Genomic DNA, 19001 nt, shown 5'->3' with positions numbered 1-19001 from the left:
ATCCGCCCCCACTTCTACTCCCAGAGTGGGGCCAAGAAAATTGAAGATGGACACAAAATGCAGGAGTAACTCAGCGGGACCGGCGGCATCTCTGGAGAGAAGCAATGGGTGATGTTTCGGGTCAAGACACTTCTTTTCAGACTGAAGGCCATGTCAAACCTCACCTTCCAACATCAGGAGGCTTGGTATAATTCACGCCAGGGCTGAAGGGATAAATTGAGCACTGTTCAGCCCGTTAACTGGAGCCATCAAATTTTGAATATGCATATGCAATTTTCTTGGATGTCACAAATTATTCCAGAATAAAATGTAGCAATGTTACATTCAGTTATTATAGATTGAAGCATTCTGAAACAAATGTATATCATCTTACTTTGATGACCTGAAATTAAAGCATATAATTAGTTAATTACCTAATTGTAGCTAATTACAAAAGTGACCGTTGTGACGGAAATAGTAATAAACACCCAGACTGCCTTGAAAATTCAAAAATGTGATTTTCTCAAGATCAGAACTTAAATATTATTGTATAATATGCTGTAAGTCCATAACAGATAGGTAAATAAATTACAATTTCCAGCAATAGACCCAGTCTGTATGGAGAAGATCAGTTGCTAGCTTATCATAATCAGTAGCATCATCATACTCAGATTGTAACCAAGAAGCAACTCTGTACGCCTTGTTTTTCCTCAACTTTTCAATTTTGGCATTGTAAACTACAAGTTTTCGCTCTTCAAACCACACATGACATGCCTTTCTGCCCACTACTTTCACATTAAGAATGTCCTGTAGATTCTATTTCTTAAGAAAAGGATAATTTAAAAAAATAGCTTAAGTATCCATAAAACAAACTAATCCCATTCACAGGAATTCTCAATATAACATGATTTTTAAAGCATCACTGTCATGAATTTATATGCCAGATGGAAGGAATTTAATGTTTAATTCCCATAAATTAATCCAGAAACATCCTCAAAATAATCAAAATTATTATTTTTTGCACAATACATGTGACTTAAACTGTTGTGAATATTGAGTTTAAAATTAATGTTCATGGAGAGAGAATAACACAAAATATAGACAATTTGGACGGCTTATGACTTGATTGTCCAAAAAACAAGGGCATTTTAATCATCATGCTTCTGGAACACGATCGATTGGAACGTTGCATTTGCGGTGAATTTGAACCCCATATCGGCAGGAAAAATACTGCCGGTTCGTATGGGGGCCCAAATGACATTTTCACAACGTAAAATTAGATTAAAGCCATCCCAAGAAGCAAGATTATTTGTAAAATAGACGACTTAGCCTTTGTTTTGTCCCGTTCTTGCGATCCGTCACGTTGAGGGCGTTCGACATCGCTTTTTATTTTAATCCAAATATTAAAATATTAAATTGTCCAGCGAATTTTTTTTAAAATGTAGTGGGAACGGAAGTCTGATCGATTTTTCATCAGCAGCCCGAGGAAGTCCGCCTCAGACAGGCAGTACAAAACGGCATTTTAATTCTCCCCCCCCCCCCCCCCCCAAGGTGCCAAAGTCGCGCACACGGCTAGTAGCGGAACTGCAGCGCCGCTGAAGGTAAGTATTGTAACATTGCTACAAATTGTAGTGCCAGAAATGTTTGTGAGATCAATTAGAAAAAGAGCTTCAGTTTTAGTCTGGTTGCCTTTGATATTTGGAGATTGTTAGTTTTTATTTAAAAATACTCCTTTTACCTTTCCCAGTTCTATAATAAAGGGAACCAAATTTGTTACCATTGTTTTAGGATGTTTACCATTCATCACAGATAATATGTAAGTAGGCACAAAATGCTGTAGTAACTCAGCGGGTGGACAGGCAGCATCTCTGGAGAGAAGGAATGGGTGATGTTTTGGGTTGAGACCCTTCAGATTGATGTCAGGGGAAACTAATAATAATATATGTATTTTTAAATTACATTTGTTTCATTGCCTGGAGACGTCTGTGCAGTGGTAGAATCAATACTTTGCTATAGCTCTGGTGGATGTTCCAATTAGATGTTTCTTTTTTAAAAAAAAGGCTAAATGCCCAAAGAAAAATGACACATTTTGGCATAATCATGTAAAAAGGAATGGTAGGTAAAACAAGTAAAGGCTCAATAACAGGACAAGTTGGCATTCTGGTGTTGAGAGTCTCTCACTCTGGTTCATTTGAATTAAAACTGTTTGGTCTTAGTCGGTCCTTAAGCACCATTTTAAGGTTTGTCATATCAATTTTGGGCAAAATAATATCTAGCCGTTTGAGCTCAAGAACATAAGAATTAGAAGCTTGAGTTGCCATTTGCTTATGTTTTACCTCAGTGCCACTATCATTCTATAAGACCACATGCCTAGATTTTTTTTATCATCTAAAAACAGTACAGTCTTGAGTGTACCAAAGCAATGACTGGCATCAGCCATCCAGTAGAGAAATCCATTGTCCTCTGGTTGAAAAAAAATATTTGTCCTGCATTGGCTTTCATTACCTGATAAAATTATTTGTTGTTTGGGGAAAAGGGCTTTTTATTTCTGAATTAAAAGAAATGTGCCAAATTGGATAAGGAATTGCAAATATGGGGAGTAACTATTAGTAAGTATTGCTTCTAGCCTTGAAGTTGGATTATTGCTCTTTCAAACAGTGTTTTAAATCTGGTCCCAATGTGTAGACAACATTTTCATGAAATCAACATTATAGCAGAGGCTTTCAAATGTAAATCGACAGATTGAGGCATCACTAATGACTTGCTGGCAATGTGTATACTTCATGAAACTTTAAAGAATGCAGTAAAAAAAGAACTTGCCCATTGGTATGACATGCTAATGCCAGATATATTCTTACATATTATCTGGTCTATCCTTGAGTTTTATTTCATTTCCATCTGCATCCAAACCTCTCCTGATGTTACGCATCTCATAATTGGCTGAGCGATGTTGGTGAATTTCTAACTTGGCGAAGTAATCTTCTTTATTGACACCAGCACAAAATAACTTGGTGAATCTTGATTGTTGTAGCTGCTATTGTGTTAGTGTTATTTGCTCTGATATCTATTGAAGAGGTCAAAGAAATTTGCTGATTGTGAGTTTGATCCCATGAACTTAAGCAATAGGGATGTTTTTTTTTGTAGAAAGGAGCTGGCACAATACCTATTCCTCATCCCCACTGAACATGGTCAGGCAATGTGTAATATATGCTGCTAATCTGAAATCCATTCATTGTATGCACTTTGATTAGACTCTCAGAATTATGTCTTATGGCATGGAACCAGGTCCTTCGACCCAATGCTCCAGCATTTTATCTATTTAGGAAACCTCTTATTATCGTTTAGAGTAAAATTTAACAAATGTAGTAATTGAATTTACAGGTACAGGTGAGACAGCTATGTTGTATATTTTACAAAGTATCAAATGTAAACCAGTTCCAATTAGTGGAGAATTAGTGATTAAGTCTTAGTTTGACAATGTACTTCTGGTTTCTTAGAAACATAGAAAATAGGTGCAGGAGTAGGCCATTCGGCCCTTCGAGCCTGCACCGCCATTCAATATGATCATGGCTGATCATCCAACTCAGTATCCTGTACCTGCCCTCTCTCCATACCCCCTGATCCCTTTAGCCACAAGGGCCACATCTAACTCCCTCATAAATATAGCTCTTAAATCCCTCTTAAATCTCTTGCTACCTGTAGATTTCGGAGTGTATGAAGGACTAGTTGGACTCTAACATTCTGAATATATTATCTCATGGTGATCATTTTGAATAAAACTTATAGGTTACAAATACACTGGCACCATGCATTGCAGAGGTTGCTCTTGTATTCTAAGTTCAGACAGAGAAAACTTTGTCACCTCATGATTTTGATATTTATGTTGGATATTTACTAGACCAAGTGCGGACCTGTTGGGGCCCCGTCCCCCAACAAAAGATTCCACCACTGATGCATAGCCCCCAACTGCGCAGGCGCAGCTGAGGGGTTCCCGTTGTGATGCCAGAGATCCTTGTTGTGACGCGAATCACAGCAACCCTTCCTAACTGCACTTCGCCATCCCTCTTCCTAGCCCTATCCTCCTCCATTTCCCCTCGTCCCCAGCACTCCCTCCCCTCCTTCACCCTCCCTCTTCTTTCCCCTCTCCTCCCTCCCTCGCCTCTCCTTTCCCCCACCCCCTATCCCACTCCCCCACTCTCCCTCCTCACCTCCCCACTTCCCCCTCTCTCCCCTCCCTACCCCCTCCTCTCTCTCTATCCTCCTGCTCTACCACTCCTCACCTATCTCACCCCCACAATGGAAGTCACGATTTAAAAAAAATAAATAAAAATAAATAAAAAATGTAAATGAGATCCGGGATCCCATTGTGACATTGAACGCTGCTGATGGGCAGGGCAAGTGGAAATTGGTTTGATAAGTGATTTTTGTAAAGTTTAAAATATAACTTGTAAAATATAACATCAATCCAAACAAAACTTTTATTTTATATGCCAGGGCAATGGTGAGTAAGGTGGGCTGAAAATGGTATAGCTATTGTGTACCGTTTTGACGGGGTTTTGGAATATTGTACGCATGCATACATACAAACAAACGATGAGAATTTTAGTAATATAGATATAGATAGATAAGGGCCTTGGCTACAAAAGACATAGTATTAAAAAAATCTAATGAGGATATGATCCTTTTGGCAAAAAATGTGAGGCACAGTTAAATTTCAAATTCCTTGGCCTACTTGGTGCTCTGCTTTGGTTACCCTGCAGTCATATTTCTGTAATGGCCATTAGATCATATTAATTTACAACTTGACGTATGCTGTTAATTGTTTCAAGATTTCAGTTGCATTTTCTATTGTCTTTAAATTTGTACTTGTTGCATTTTTCCATACTCTGTGTGTTGGACGCCTTTGTTTCTGCTGCTTGTTTATTTTGCTGACTGCATTTCTAGCTCACAGCCCTTTTTCTGATTTCTGGGGTTTCCATCTTTGAGCCCTCACAAAAAGCTCCAGCAAACCCTGCCCTCAAGCATATTGGTCCTGATCCAGTATCCTGCCAACCCCATAAATGATCCTTGAATCTAAGCACTTACATTTGCACCCTTTCCAGCTGTGAGTTTGTTTATTCTGGTCTCTAATTTCTGGGCTTGACATTGGGTGGCACAAGAAATTGTCACCTTTGAAGTTTGCTTTTTATATTCCCTGGCATCCTAAATCTGCTTCCAGGACCTCGTACTTCCTCCTATCCATGTCCTTTGATACCAGTGTGGACCCTGACTTCTGGTTCTTGATCCTATCCTTGGGTATTCTGCAGTCATTCAGTGATGTCCTGTAACTCTAGCATCAGGCCTAGACTATACTATCACGTCTAATGCCATAGAAACACCTGTCTGTCCCCCTATTAATTGAGAGTCATTGCTTTCTCACAAATCCCCCACCCCCAATGACATACTCTTAGCTTTTTCAATGCCCCTGTGGAATCCTGTCCTTGCCAGTTACTGAATGAAAGCAATCCAGGACTGCAGCTGTTTCTAGTCCACCTGACAGTTGCAGTTTAACCTGCCATGTGACCATTTCCCAAAATGTACTATCCACAAAGTCCTCAGGCATATCAATGCGCTCAGTAACTCCAGCTGCTCTTCAGCTCTGAAACCTGGAGTTCAGATAATGGATAATTCTTGTATATATGTCCAGGTCATGAACTGTCCATGATTTCCCATGTGCGCAGATGTACTTTCCATTCAACTGAGCTACTTTTTAAAGTGTTCTTCGGCTAGAACACTTAATGTTGATGTTTCGAAATTGCAAAGTAACAGCCTGCCTTCTACCAACATTACTTTTGACCTGTGATATCACACTTTCAAATTCATGCTGAGTCACTTCTGCCATCTCCTCTGCCCTATCCCTCTGAAGTTCTGCTTACTAAAGTGCACAATCTGCAAACCACTATGTTCTCACACAGTATTTCGGAAATATGTAGTTTGATGCCTTCCAGTGCAATTTAAATCTGGTCCTTTTCCATAAGAATGTGCCAGATAATGGATGACGACAGCCGTATTTTCCAGCATTGCACTTGGAACTTGTGTGTTCAAAGTCAATGCGGATTAGTCCTAGTTAGTCATCTGGGTGGCTGCTTTCTCTGTTTGCATTTTTATTGAAATTCTTAAAATGGATTTCATGCACTAATTCAGGATTTAAAAGTGGTTAGCAAGTTGGAGGCGGGAAAGATAAGTTTAGATATTATTCAAATATCTATTCTTCAACTGGCTTGGAAGATGACTGACCTGATAATTCAATGAAGCTTGATTTCTTGTCTGTCTTTTCAAAAACATGTTCTTCACCTGTGGATGTGCTACTGTGTCAGAAGGAATTTGTATTTAGCTGAGAATTTGTTCACCAGCTGTCCTTTTAGAGTTTTATGTCTATAGGAGCTCGCATCTATCACCTGCAGATTTGTATGCTTTTACTGTTGAGATTATGTCCATAAATTGAGGTAGAACTTCTTTATGCTGGAGGAAATGTGAGATGAGACCTTGGATGGATTTGAAAACAAGGAGATAACTTCATAAATCAGTTACTTAAGTAATAACCAATTAACATGGGAGTGATGAATGAATTGTATGATGCAATCTAAGACATGGACAGCAGTTATTTGGAACTTTTGCTTACAGGATTTTCTGATTTTATCACTGCTTTATTACCGTAAAATATTTCTATATTATTAACATGTTTCAAGAAGTATTCATGATTTAAAGTTTAGCTCTCAAAATAGTATTATAAATTGACATTAATCTTTTTTTGCTTCCGTCTGTTAAGAACCCAATGGGTATCTTGGATTTAAATACCCGATTTATGCTAGAATTTCTCTTTCTGTAATCGTGCTAAAATATTTAATGTAAAACATTCTTTTGAAAAGACTTGCGTTGAACTTGCTGTGTGACCTAGAGTTTCTGACGATGAGTCTTGACCATCTGTGTAGACTCATCTAAATCTAAAGTTGTTGGCTTTGACAAGAAGAATGATGAAACAGATCATTTAAATGGAAGAAGATTGCTGCAGCAGAAGAGATTTGGTGTGACCTTGTTCATGAAATGTAATAATCATACAGGTGCCATCACCTATTCTTTTTCTCCAGCGATGTTGTCTGACCTGCTGAGTTACTCCAGCTTTTTGTGTCCAACCTCAGTTTAAACTAGCATCTGCAGTTCCTTCTTACACGTAGTGAAGGCACATGGACTGACTTGTTCAAGAGATTTGGAGTATAAAAATTGGATAGTTTTACAACAATTCTGTCAGAATTTTTGAATTTTTAAGAAATACTATTAATTGAAGGCAATTCCAAGACGATTTACTGAGATGATCTTGGGTAGGGATGGGTATAGAAGGGAATGGAAAAAGTATTTGTAATGAAAGCATTAATGGAAATATCAAGAAAGCAATGTGGTTGAATTTCAAACAGAGCTGGATTTATGTTTTGCTATTTTGGGGAGGGATTAGGGAAAATGGATGCGGTGGGTTTGGTTTTTCATAACTTGTATTTCAGTTTATTCTTGTGGTTTATTGTGAAATAGTGATGGAACAAATGTTTAAGTGAAACTAGACTAATTTGGCATGCAATACACACGATATTTACGTATTCTATAACGAGTTATTGTTGTGTCAATATTTGTAATTTTGTATTGTGTAGTATCTGAAATATTAAGGAATTGTAGGGATACCATATTATACTTTCCTCCTGAGGGATTTGGAGATGTTTTCAACTATGACATTCCATATTGTAATAATGCAGTGTAATTGTTTTGTGGGGATATCTTTTATTAAGTAATGGTTAAATGATACTGTAGGATGCAACCATTCAATAATACAAGGTAGTAGCAATTTTCTAAATACGATATTAGATTACTCAGCTAATTTCTATGCTGCAAATATGCAATTCTGTGGCAGAAATGCAATAACTAATCTGGGGAAAAATTAACCTTATTGGCCATCTTTAAGTTTGGTGAGTTCATGCCCAGGAACATACATTAAGATTGTTCATAACTAACCCACTGGATCATTGAGCAAAAAGCCAAATGTTGGAGTAACTCGCAGGTCACGTAGCATCTACAGAGCTGCCAAGTAGTACGGATTTTCCGTATTTTGTATGGAAATGCGATCAGAATACGGATGTACGGATTTGCTTTGTAAAATACGGATTTTTTTAAAATCAGCCCGATTTCTTGTTTAATCTTAAAAAATGCAAGGATACTGTATAGTCATACTGTACCTCTAAAAATTATAGCAGATTAAATCTATTAGTATTTTAAATTTCAAGATCTGCTGATTATTTTTGTAAGCTTTGTTCTGCCTGTCCTGCACCAGGTTTAAACAGTGCTGTCAGTTTATCGGTATGGGTTCTTAATTCTAGCACTACCAGCTGGAGCGCTATTGCCTTTACACATAGCGCAATGTGCTTTACACATAGCGCTATGGCCACAGCTCTGTGGGTCACAGACTGTTAGGGGAGGGGGAGAGGCAGTGGGAGGGAAGGAATAAGTGAGGGAGGGAGAAAAAGGAGAGAGGGTGGGAAGGGAATGAGGGTGGGAGGGTGGGAAAGAGGATGGAGGGAGAGAGCGAGGGTGGGAGAGGGAGTTTTCCAAAATGGCTTCCACATCATCATAAGGGTGCTAAAAACAGGAAGCAGCCGTTCAAACAGCAGTATACAAAAAGATGGCAATGAATGCAGTCAAATAAGGTGCGTAGAAGACGTCAATTGGTAGCAAAGTTATGCATTCTTGAACTCTTACATGGGTATGACCGCACATTAAAAATAACACTTTTTTCAGCAAAATGGCACCGTGTAAAAATACTAATTTCCTTAGCAAAATACTGATTTTCAGGTACTAGAATACTGAAATGCTCTGCATCTGTGGAAACAAGTGGTCAGATTGCCTTTTTCAAGATTGGAGTGGAGGAAAGATGGCTGGTAGAGAGATGAGGGGAAGGAACCGGGAAAGTGATGGGTGATTATAGGTGAGGGGATTGATTGGTATAATTAAATTAATGAGATGATATGTTGAGTAGATAAAAGGTGGAATCTGAGAAGAAAGGAGCGTGTTGAGTTCAGTGTAGAAACGGAGGAATGATGGGCAGAATGAGCTAATGATGAACCTGAGATAGGGAAGAGTGATGAGTGGGTGGAGCAAGGGCAAGAAACTGGGTGACGATACAGAGGTAGTGGAAATACAGGTGTGTTCAGGCTTATTATAGAAATGTGCCATAGGCATCTGGCTATTTTTTGTTATTGGATACATGTGATTAGCAAGGTGATTTGTCATATCAAAAGAAATTTGAAAATTAATATTTTTATCTGAACATTTTCAGATAATAAATTGGATACTGAGAAATGGGATTAATGATCATATACTGGTTTCATTCTGGTCGTATTACTTTGAGGTTTAAATTAAATTAATGTTTATGAAAATGCTGGTTGTGGCATTTATGGTTGATGAGGGCAGCATGTTCTTTGCACCAGACTCCTTAACTACTGGATGGGAGCACACATCAGTCTTACAGCCTTAAACATTGCAACTCTGGCTAAACTTTGTGCAACTTCATCTTGAATGCTAAAAGATGAGCAGGCACAAGGATTAAGCATTCCGTCATGATCTTGTCTTGTACAGCAGTGGGTGATGCCAGGGATATCTTCTGGTTCCCAAGCTAATCATAATTCTTTTCTGAGAAATAATGATCATACTGGATTAAGGGTATATCCCATCTAACCATTCTTCAGTCATGAAGTGCATTAAATTTGACAGAAAATGCCGTGTGTGGCAATAGTGGAACAACCGGAAAGTTGTTGCCACAAGGCTTCCTCAGGCATAGTGTATGGTATATCACACGAGTGTCAGTGTAGATTTATTGTACTCAAATCATTGCAGTGGTATTTGAATCCACGACATGTGACTAGGTTAAGAGGGCTGCAATCTGAGCCGCAGCTGAGAATGTTTGTGTTGCTGCCAATAGTGTTATGCTTGGAGGGGAGGATCCTCTTAGACCAAAATAGAATGAACCATCCTGCCCTTAACCACCTGTAATGTTATCTTGGTTTACTTGAAAAGATTATTCAAGTGGTGGCCAATTGTTTTCTTTAGTTTGGTTTAGAGATACAGCGTGGAAACGGGTCCTTGGGCCCACTGAATCTACGATGACCTGCGATCCCCACACACTAACACTATCCTGCACACACGGGACAATTTACAATTTTACCAAGCCAATTAGCCGACAAGCCTGTATGTTTTTGGAATATGTGAGGGAATGTGAGCTCCTGGAGAAAACCGACAAAGGCCCCACGGAGAACGTACAAACTCTGTAAATAGCGCCAATAGTCGGGTGAGAACCCGGGTCTCTGGTGGCACTAAGGCAGCAACTCTGCCGCTGCACCACCATGCCACCCCGTTCTTCATGGATGTTTCAAAGAAGAATATACAGATATAAGCTGTGTGTTCTAAAATGTGCATGACAATGCTTTAAGTTGTGAATTGATAATGCAGATGCAAACAGGTAAGAGAAGTGTACTTTGTAGGGGATGATTTGATAGCATCTCAACAAGAAATTTAATGTAGAGCCAGAGAACTTGAACTCGTTATCCTCTGATTGCAAGAACGGCCATCAGTTCTGTGTCATGGCTATTTCTGGTACTCATTCTTTGACTGAGGTACAGGACAAAATTAAAGCCACATTCTTAAATAATAGTCCAGCAAATGTGTTTGAAATGTGAAACATTTCTTTTGCGGATTGAGCATTCGGGTTGTTTTAAAATACTGTCAATACTATTGGTAGAATCATTAATCCCTAAGTTAAATTGATGTCCATTCCGGCAGCTGAATGAAAGTCCTGTTTAATAGAGCATGTTTGTGTAAGATACTGTTATTGATGGTCTGAGTACAGTAACAATTAAGGAAGTTTTCTTGGGTAAACAAAGTGGGCCGGAACAAGATTTGACTGTCTGGGTAGAGGTTCATATAATTTGTTAAGGCTATCTGAGCCCAAAATTATCATTTGGTTGTAAATATCTCATCTGTTCCATTTCGGCTCTTGTCATCAGAAGTATTTCTTTAGATTAAGAAAATTGATTTATGATGAACTGCAGTTCAGCAATGAATCTGAGAAATGCAGGTTTTTACTATGCAAGGTCTTTTGTATTTGACTAGCTCTACTGTATTGTAACAATAACAGTATTTGTGTACAGAATGTACACTTGCAATGAAGAAATGCGAAATTATTCTTGATTTTGTTGGCTCCTTTCTCATTTCAATGTGGTATGCTGTGCTTGACATGGAATAGCAGTTGCTACTTACTACAACACTTCAGTAAATGTATTTGCTACATTTTAAGTTGGAGAAAAGTTGAAAATACAACTAAAATAGTGCTGGAAATACTCTTGCAATAAGAGCATCTGCTGAGAGAGGAATGGATAGTGTATCAAGTCAGATCTTTATTTGGTAAGAATACTGTGCTGGAATAACTCAGCAGGTCAGACAGCATTTCTGGAGAACATGGATAGGAGACAATTCAGGTCTGGACCTTTCTTCAGACCTTAGTCTTTTGTTGGAACTAGAAACAGTTGGAAATCAATTGCATTTTGAGTTGCAGAGGGGTAGGTTGGAGAGAATCACGGGACTGTCTGAGATTGTTTGAAGATTCAGAGATGAGCTGAAATTTTAGGAAGCTGCTGGCTGATAGAGGCTGGTGAAGACTTTGTCATTGGAGGTATAAATAAGAAATTAATTAGGACAGAGGAAAGGAAGAAAAATGTTGGAACTGATGGGTACAGAATACTACACTTAGTGGAGAATTGTAGGAAAAAATTCTGGAAATACTCAGCAAGTCAGTCAACATCTGCGGAGAGGAGGAAACCTGTGTAAACATGTATGTTTCCAATTTTTGACTCGTTCTGCTGAAAAATCAGCTATCTGAAATAAACTATGTTTCCACGGTTGACGACTGACCTGGTTTTATTTTTGGCATTCTGTTTACTTCAGATTTCCAGCATGTGCAGCTTAAAAAAACAAACAACAAATCACACTACAAATCTAATAACTAGCATAACTAATAAATCTAGCCTGTTTAAAGATTTGGTTTAGCACATTCAACTTGTTGAGCAGCCTGACTGACTTTTAAAGGGACAGATTTATTTGTATGAAGATGCGCGGGCAGTCCCTATGTTATGCAAAGGTTCAGTTCTGGAGTAAGCTTATTTCTCCATAAATCAGAAATGTCCATTTTCTAAAGCTACCCATATCGTATCACTCCTCATACACTTGCTAAAATCTCATTTCATCAGTCTGCTGAACACTACCCACAATTCAATGAATCTATACTAAATCCAGTCATTAATCAGCAACGTGAAATGCATTTCACTTATTGTTCTAGTTTTCTTGAAAAATGTTTATAAAGTGTCTTTTCATCTGTAATTTGGGCCACAGCTACATGCAGTATGTTTGTACACGGTGAACTCAAATTAGTTTGTTATTCACTGTTTCTATTCCTGCTGGCCTAGACTGTCAAAATAGTTATATCCTCACAGCCTTGGGTATTACAGTGCCTGCATAATGTTTGGGATAAAGACCCATCATTTATTTATTTGCCTCTGTACTCTACAATTTAAGATTTGTAATAGGAACAAAATCACGTGATAAAAGTGCACCATGTCAGATTTTATTAAAGGGTATTTTACACATTTTGTTTTCACCATGTAGAAATTACAGCTGGGTTTATGCAGTGCCCCCATTTCAGGGCACCATAATGTTTGGGACATGTGGCTTCATAGGTGTTTGTAATTGCTCAAGTATGTTTAATTGCCTCCTTAATGCAGATATAAGAGAGCTCTCAGCACCTAGTCTTTCCTCCAGTCCTTCCATCACCTTTGGAAACTTTTATTGGTGTTTATCAACATGAGGACTAAAGTTGTGCCAATTAAAGTCAAGGAAGCCATTATGAGACTGAGAAACAAAAATAAAACTGTTCGAGACATCAGCCAAACAGGCTTACCAAAATCAACTGTTTGGAACATCATTAAGATGCTGAACACTACCCACGACAGATGGCACAATGGGCTAAGTGTTCGGCTGGCAACCGAAAGGTAGCTGGTTCGAATCCCGCTTGGAGTGCTTACTGTCGTTGTGTCCTTGGGCAAGACACTTCACCCACCTTTGCCTGTGTGTGTGTCCTTGGGCAAGACACTTCACCCACCTTTGCCTGTGTGTGTGGATGTAATTATGTGAAGCACTTTGGGGTCAATGCAAGTTGACTAAAAATGTGCTATATAAATAAAGAAATTTAATTTAATTTAAAGCAAGTGAGCACTGGTGAGATTACTAATCGTAAAGGGACTGGCAGGCCAAGGAAGACTCCACAGATGATGACAGAAGAATTCTCTCTGTAATAAAGAAGAATTGCCAAACCCCTGTCTGAGTAGTCTGGTGTGGATTTGTCAATGACCACTGTCTGCAGAAAACTTCATGAACAGAAATACAGAGGCTACACTGCAAGATGCAAACCACTGGTTAGCCGCAAAAATAGGATGTCCAAGTTACAGTTTGCCAAGAAATACTTAAAAGAGCAACCACAGTTCTGGAAAAAGATCTTGTAGACAGATGAGACGAAGATTAACTTATGTCCGAGTGATGGCAAGAGCAACGTATGGAGGAGAGAAGGAACTGCCCAGGATCCAAAGCATACCACCTCATCCGTGAAACACGGTGGTGGGGGTGTAATGGGCTAGGCGTGTATGGCTGCTGAAGGCACTGGCTCACTTATCTTCATTGATGATACAACTGCTGATGGTAGTAGCATAATGAATTCTGAAGTGTATAGACCCATCCTATCTGTTCAAGTTCAAACAAATGCCTCAAAACTCATTGGCTGGCGATTCATTCCACAGCAAGACAATAATCCCAGACATACTGCTAAAGCAACAAAGGAATTTTTCAAAGCTTAAAAAATTGTAAATTCTTGAGTGGCCAAGTCAATCACCTGATCTGAACCCGATTGAGCATGCCTTTTTTATGCTGAAGAGAAAACTGAAGGGGACTAGCCCCCAAAACAAGCATAAGCTAAAGATGGCTGCAATACAGGCCTGGCTGGGCATCACCAGAGAAGACACCCAGCAACTCGTGATGTCCATGAATCGCAGACTTCATGCAGTCATTGTATGCAAAGGATATGCACCAAAATACTAAACATGACTCCTTTCACTTACATGACATTGCTGTGTCCAAAACATTATGGTGCCCTGAAATTTATTTAGATTTTGCGGCAGCAATATGATTCTGCCAGGCAAGAATGTTGGAGTTAAGCCATGGTGATGTACAAAATGGCTGCAGTGGTTATAAGTAATATTTTCTGAATCCATCTTTCAGTATGATACTGATAATATTTAAGATGCAGAACTACACTTCCAGTTAACAGTGACATTTCTTGTACATTTGACTCCAATAAAGTACTGTTGAGTTTTTCAGAAATGCCAGATATGTTTCCCGTGCTCCATCTAAACAATGGTGTCATATTCACATGCACCTTATAACCACATTGTGGCCCCGTGCCAGATTCCCTATAACCCCAATGCCCTCATTCCAACACTCCTCCAAAAACATGGACACCATTCTCAGGCTCCCTTTAAACCTGCTGATGCCCTGTTTTCCACATTTTGCTTGAGCTCATTGTTTATTTTCCCCACATTGCTTTTAATGGGGATATGGGGAGAAGGCAGGAAACGGGGTACTGATTGGGGATGATCAGCCGTAATCACATTGAATGGCGGTGCTGGCTCGAAGGGCCAAATGGCCTACACCCATTGTCTATTGTCTAACTCACGTGGTTCACAGAAAAATTAAGTGGGTTGTGGAGTTATAGGAGGAAAACTGAATAGTCGGTCGGGTTAACCTGCCTGTGTGGCCCAACCAAAATCAAGTGAGTGCCGCATTATTCTAGTTCTATCGGCTATTAGCTCTTTCAATAGAATGCTCTTGGAGAGTGCAAATTCACGTATTTGGTTTAAGGACATAAAATATGGTGTACGAACCCATGTTGGTGCTTAAAAAAAAAAGTATCTGGGGCGGTTATTTTTCATTAATCATAATCACACTGGTTAACTCGTATAAAGATTAATTCAGATTAGTATAAAATGTCAAGCCATAAACTGATTAATTTTATTGCTATGTAAATAAGGCAACATTATTTTATATTTCTGTTCTGATTTCAAAATCTCTGTTTCAGTGAATGATAGTGTCTAGAAAGGGTATGTCCCTTAAGGAGAGAGGTGCCAATGTCCAACCGGCCTAATTACAATACAGGGGGGTCACTGCGACGTTCACAGAGGAACACTGCCGGGGCCCAGCCACAAGACGAAGCAGCAGGAGGAAGGCAAGTAAAATATGGAGAGTTAAACATCTTTATTTGCTGTATTGCATGTGAATACTCTGACAGTCCTGTGGTGAGATGAAAATTCTATCAGCCTGGCACGTGTGGTCCTTTTTAACTCTTATAGAATGGGCAGGATTTCACTGACCTGTCGCATTATATATCAGTTTGGCAGTGTCAGCATAACGCTTTCATTGTTAATGAAATGGTGAATGGTAAGATCATGTATTTATTCGTTATATGCAATGGACATAAATGGGAACAATTATTAAAAAAATAAAATAAAATGCAGTTATTCTATGTAAACCAGACCATGATGGTGCAAAACCATGGTGCGAAGCATACAGAGGCAATGGCCAGGAAAGCGAACCTTCTACGTCCTTAGAAGGCTTAAGAAGTTTGGCATATTCAGCAACTTCCACAGATGCGCTACAGAAAGCATTTTATTGGGAAACATCACAGCATGATTTGGGAGCTGCTCTATCGAAGACCACAAGAAATTGCTGAGAATCGAGGGTGCAGCCCTGACCATCACACAAACCAACCTACCTTGCATTGACTTCATTTACACTTCATGCTGCCTTGGCAAGGCCATCGGCCTAATCAAGGATGAGTCTCACCCCAGTCACTCCCTCTTCTCCCCTCTCCATTCAGGCAAGAGGTACAGAAGTGCGAGAAGGCACACCTCCAGATTTGGGTACAGTTTCTTCCAAGCTGTAGAAGGTCTCTTCCATAGCAACTGAACCATCCTATTAACTAAGAGAGAGAGAGAGATCCTGATTTACTATCTAATTCATTGGAGACCCTTGGACTATCTTTAATCCGACTTTGCTGGACTTTATCTTGCACTAAACATTATTCCCTTTATCATGCATCTACACTGGATGGCTCAATTGTAATCATGTATAGTCTTTCCGCTGACTGGTTAGCACGCAACAACAGCTTTAAGGGCATGTCACACTTAGGCGATTAGTGCACTGCCTCGGTACTCGTGACAATAAACTAATCTAAACAAAAAGATAAAGAATGTAGACCAATCATTGTAGTGCAAATAATTATTCGATGGTGAGGTAGAGTTGTGGTTAGGGTTGTGCATAGTGGTTCAAGAACATTTTTTCTTATGGGAAGAGCTTGTTCTTGAAACTAGGTATGTTTTCTGGCTCCTGGACCACCTGCTTGATAATAGCAGTGAGGGAGAGTATCACCAGTGCCGTGTGGGTCTTTAATGATACTAGCTGCACCCTTGAAGTGCTTCCTTTAGATCCCTTTGGAGTGGGCAATGAGAACTGGGTAACAATGCCCACTACTTTCTGCAGCCTCCTTCTTTCCTGAGCATTTGAATTACTGAACCAGGCCTTGTTGCAACCAGTCAGTATGCTCTGCTCCATACACGGATAGATGTTCGATAGTGTTGCTAAATCTCCAACATCTGAGAAAATAAACACAATTGGTAAGCTTTCTTTGTGATTGCATCTGTGTGCTAGACCCAGGGCATATCATTGGTTTGCCACCACCAACCAAATTATTGATCTCCATTTTGTACTCTGATTTGTTACTCATTGTTTATCCAACAATGGTATTAGTGAATTTAAAGACTGCATTTGTGCTGCATTTGGTACACAGTCATGGGTATAGCAAGAATAGAGCAGGGGATTGAGTATGCTAACCTAAAGTGGTCAGTGAGGAGTTAGTGTTGTTGCCAATCCATACTGACTTGGGTCTACAGATGAGAAAGTCGAAGATCCAGTTGCAGTGGGATGAGCAGAGACCCAATTCCCTAAGTTGATGATAAGTTGAGAAGGGATGGTGTTGAACGCTGGGAGGTAGTTGATGAACAACAGACTGACGTACGTTTTCCTGTTATCCAAGTTGGCTAGCGCAGAGGGGAGAGTCAGCGAGACCACATCTACTGTGGATCCAATGTAGCCGTAGGTGAATTGAATTTGCTTCAGGCCATTATTGAAGTAGGAATTAATTTGCTTCACAATCAACCTCTTGAAGCACTTCATCACTGGACGTGAGTGTACAAGTTGGTTGTCATTCAGACACCTCACCTTGCTCTTCTTAATCTGAAGATGTCTGCCACAGCTCCGGGAGGTCGGTCTGCACACGTTTTGAGAACACTGCCAGATATGCCATCTGGGTCAGACACTTTCCCAGGTTTGCCAGGGTGAAATGGGCCCCGGAGACTGCTTTGTCGGTTTGTCGGGGGCCCATAAAGGTTGTCAGGGGGGCCATAAAGTTTGTTGGGGGCCCATAAAGGTACATCGTTGTTCTCCATTTCAAAGCAAGCATAGAAAGCATTGAGCTTATCCAGGGGTGATGCATTACTGTTACTTGGTAACAGTAATGCATCAGGCTCGGTCTCACCCTGTGGTAAGTGATGGCAACTTGTATGACTTTGGATCAAATGACTTGAATGCTGGAGATTTGGTCCTCTGTCGATTGTGGACCTCCTTGTTGATACAAGGCTTCTGGTTAGGGAACACTCATTCTCTAAAAGTAAGCACTGCTCTCAATAGTTAATGAGCAAAAGTTTTTAAGTACACCATTTCATAGATATCTAAAACAATATATTATTGGTACTTAACAATTGTAATCCAAATACAAAATTTCTAACTGCATTTGATAAAGATCTAACCTTGACATTCCTCTTGGATGTGGCAATATGTCATGTACTAGCAATACCTAACTAAGAAACTGATGTATCGTTGTTTGGTTCCTTGCAATAGATCACAGTCAGAGGAGAGAAACCAGATTCCAAGGACGACAACTGCTAAAGCAACAAAATTGCAGTCAGACACTACCTCTGGTCAATCCAGAGGGCGTGTGTCGCGAAGGTATTGTATATTTTATCTAACAAACATAAATGTTCATTACTCGATGTTAGCTGGAAATTAAACAAACTGCTCTAAACATCAATTTTGCAAAAAATAAATTAATGGAACTTTGCATAATGAAAATTATAACCTCAATTTCCTCCTCATTGGAATCTTGTTTGGAACCTTGTTAATAGGGCATCTTACTCTCTTTAGGGCAATGGATACCTCCAAGAGGAACTTAAACCCTAGCAAATTAGTAGGAGATTTGAATAAAACATGTCTGTTCATGATTATTCTACTGTCATGAGCTGCTTAAACATTAATTTTGTGGTGTAACTGATACTTGTCTTCTAAGATGAAAATATGATTTAAATTATCATAGCGTGCAGATGCTTGTAAAGAGGTTAGAAACATAGAAACTTAGAAAATAGGTGCAGGCGGAGGCCATTTGGCCCTTCGAGCCAGCACCGCCATTCATTGTCCCCAATCAATAACCCGTGCTTGCCTTCTCCCCATATCCCTTGATTTCACTAGACCCTAGAGCTCTATCTAACTCTCTCTTAAATCCATCCAGTGATTTGGCCTCCACTGCCCTCTGTGGCAGTGAATTCCACAAATTCACAACTCTGGGTGAAAAAGTTTTTTCTCACAGTCTTAAATGGCCTCCCCTTTATTCTAAGACTGTGGCCCCTGGTTCTGGACTCGCCCAACATTGTGAACATTTTTCCTGCATCTAGCTTGTCCAGTCCTTTTATAATTTTATATGTTTCTATAAGATACCCCTCATCCTTCTAAACTCCAGTGAA

General features: G+C 39.5%; 1 protein-coding gene across 15 annotated transcripts in view; it reads left to right on the top strand.

Annotated features, from left to right (window-relative positions):
- The window catches only part of trip12 (thyroid hormone receptor interactor 12), a 109536-nt gene that overhangs the window by 16043 nt on the left and 74492 nt on the right, over positions 1-19001 (top strand). For all 15 annotated transcript variants that reach the window (XM_033031928.1, XM_033031931.1, XM_033031939.1 and 12 more), the window contains 2 exons: positions 15230-15376; positions 18106-18213. In XM_033031928.1, coding sequence (XP_032887819.1) covers positions 15279-15376; positions 18106-18213 — 206 coding nt within the window. In that variant the 5' untranslated portion in view covers positions 15230-15278. The remainder of the gene's footprint in view (positions 1-15229; positions 15377-18105; positions 18214-19001) is intronic.

Source organism: Amblyraja radiata, chromosome 13 (assembly GCF_010909765.2).
Source record: "Amblyraja radiata isolate CabotCenter1 chromosome 13, sAmbRad1.1.pri, whole genome shotgun sequence".
Taxonomy (NCBI): domain Eukaryota; kingdom Metazoa; phylum Chordata; class Chondrichthyes; order Rajiformes; family Rajidae; genus Amblyraja; species Amblyraja radiata.
Note: the sequence above shows the minus strand (reverse complement) of the source record. Positions and strands in the feature narration are given on the sequence as shown.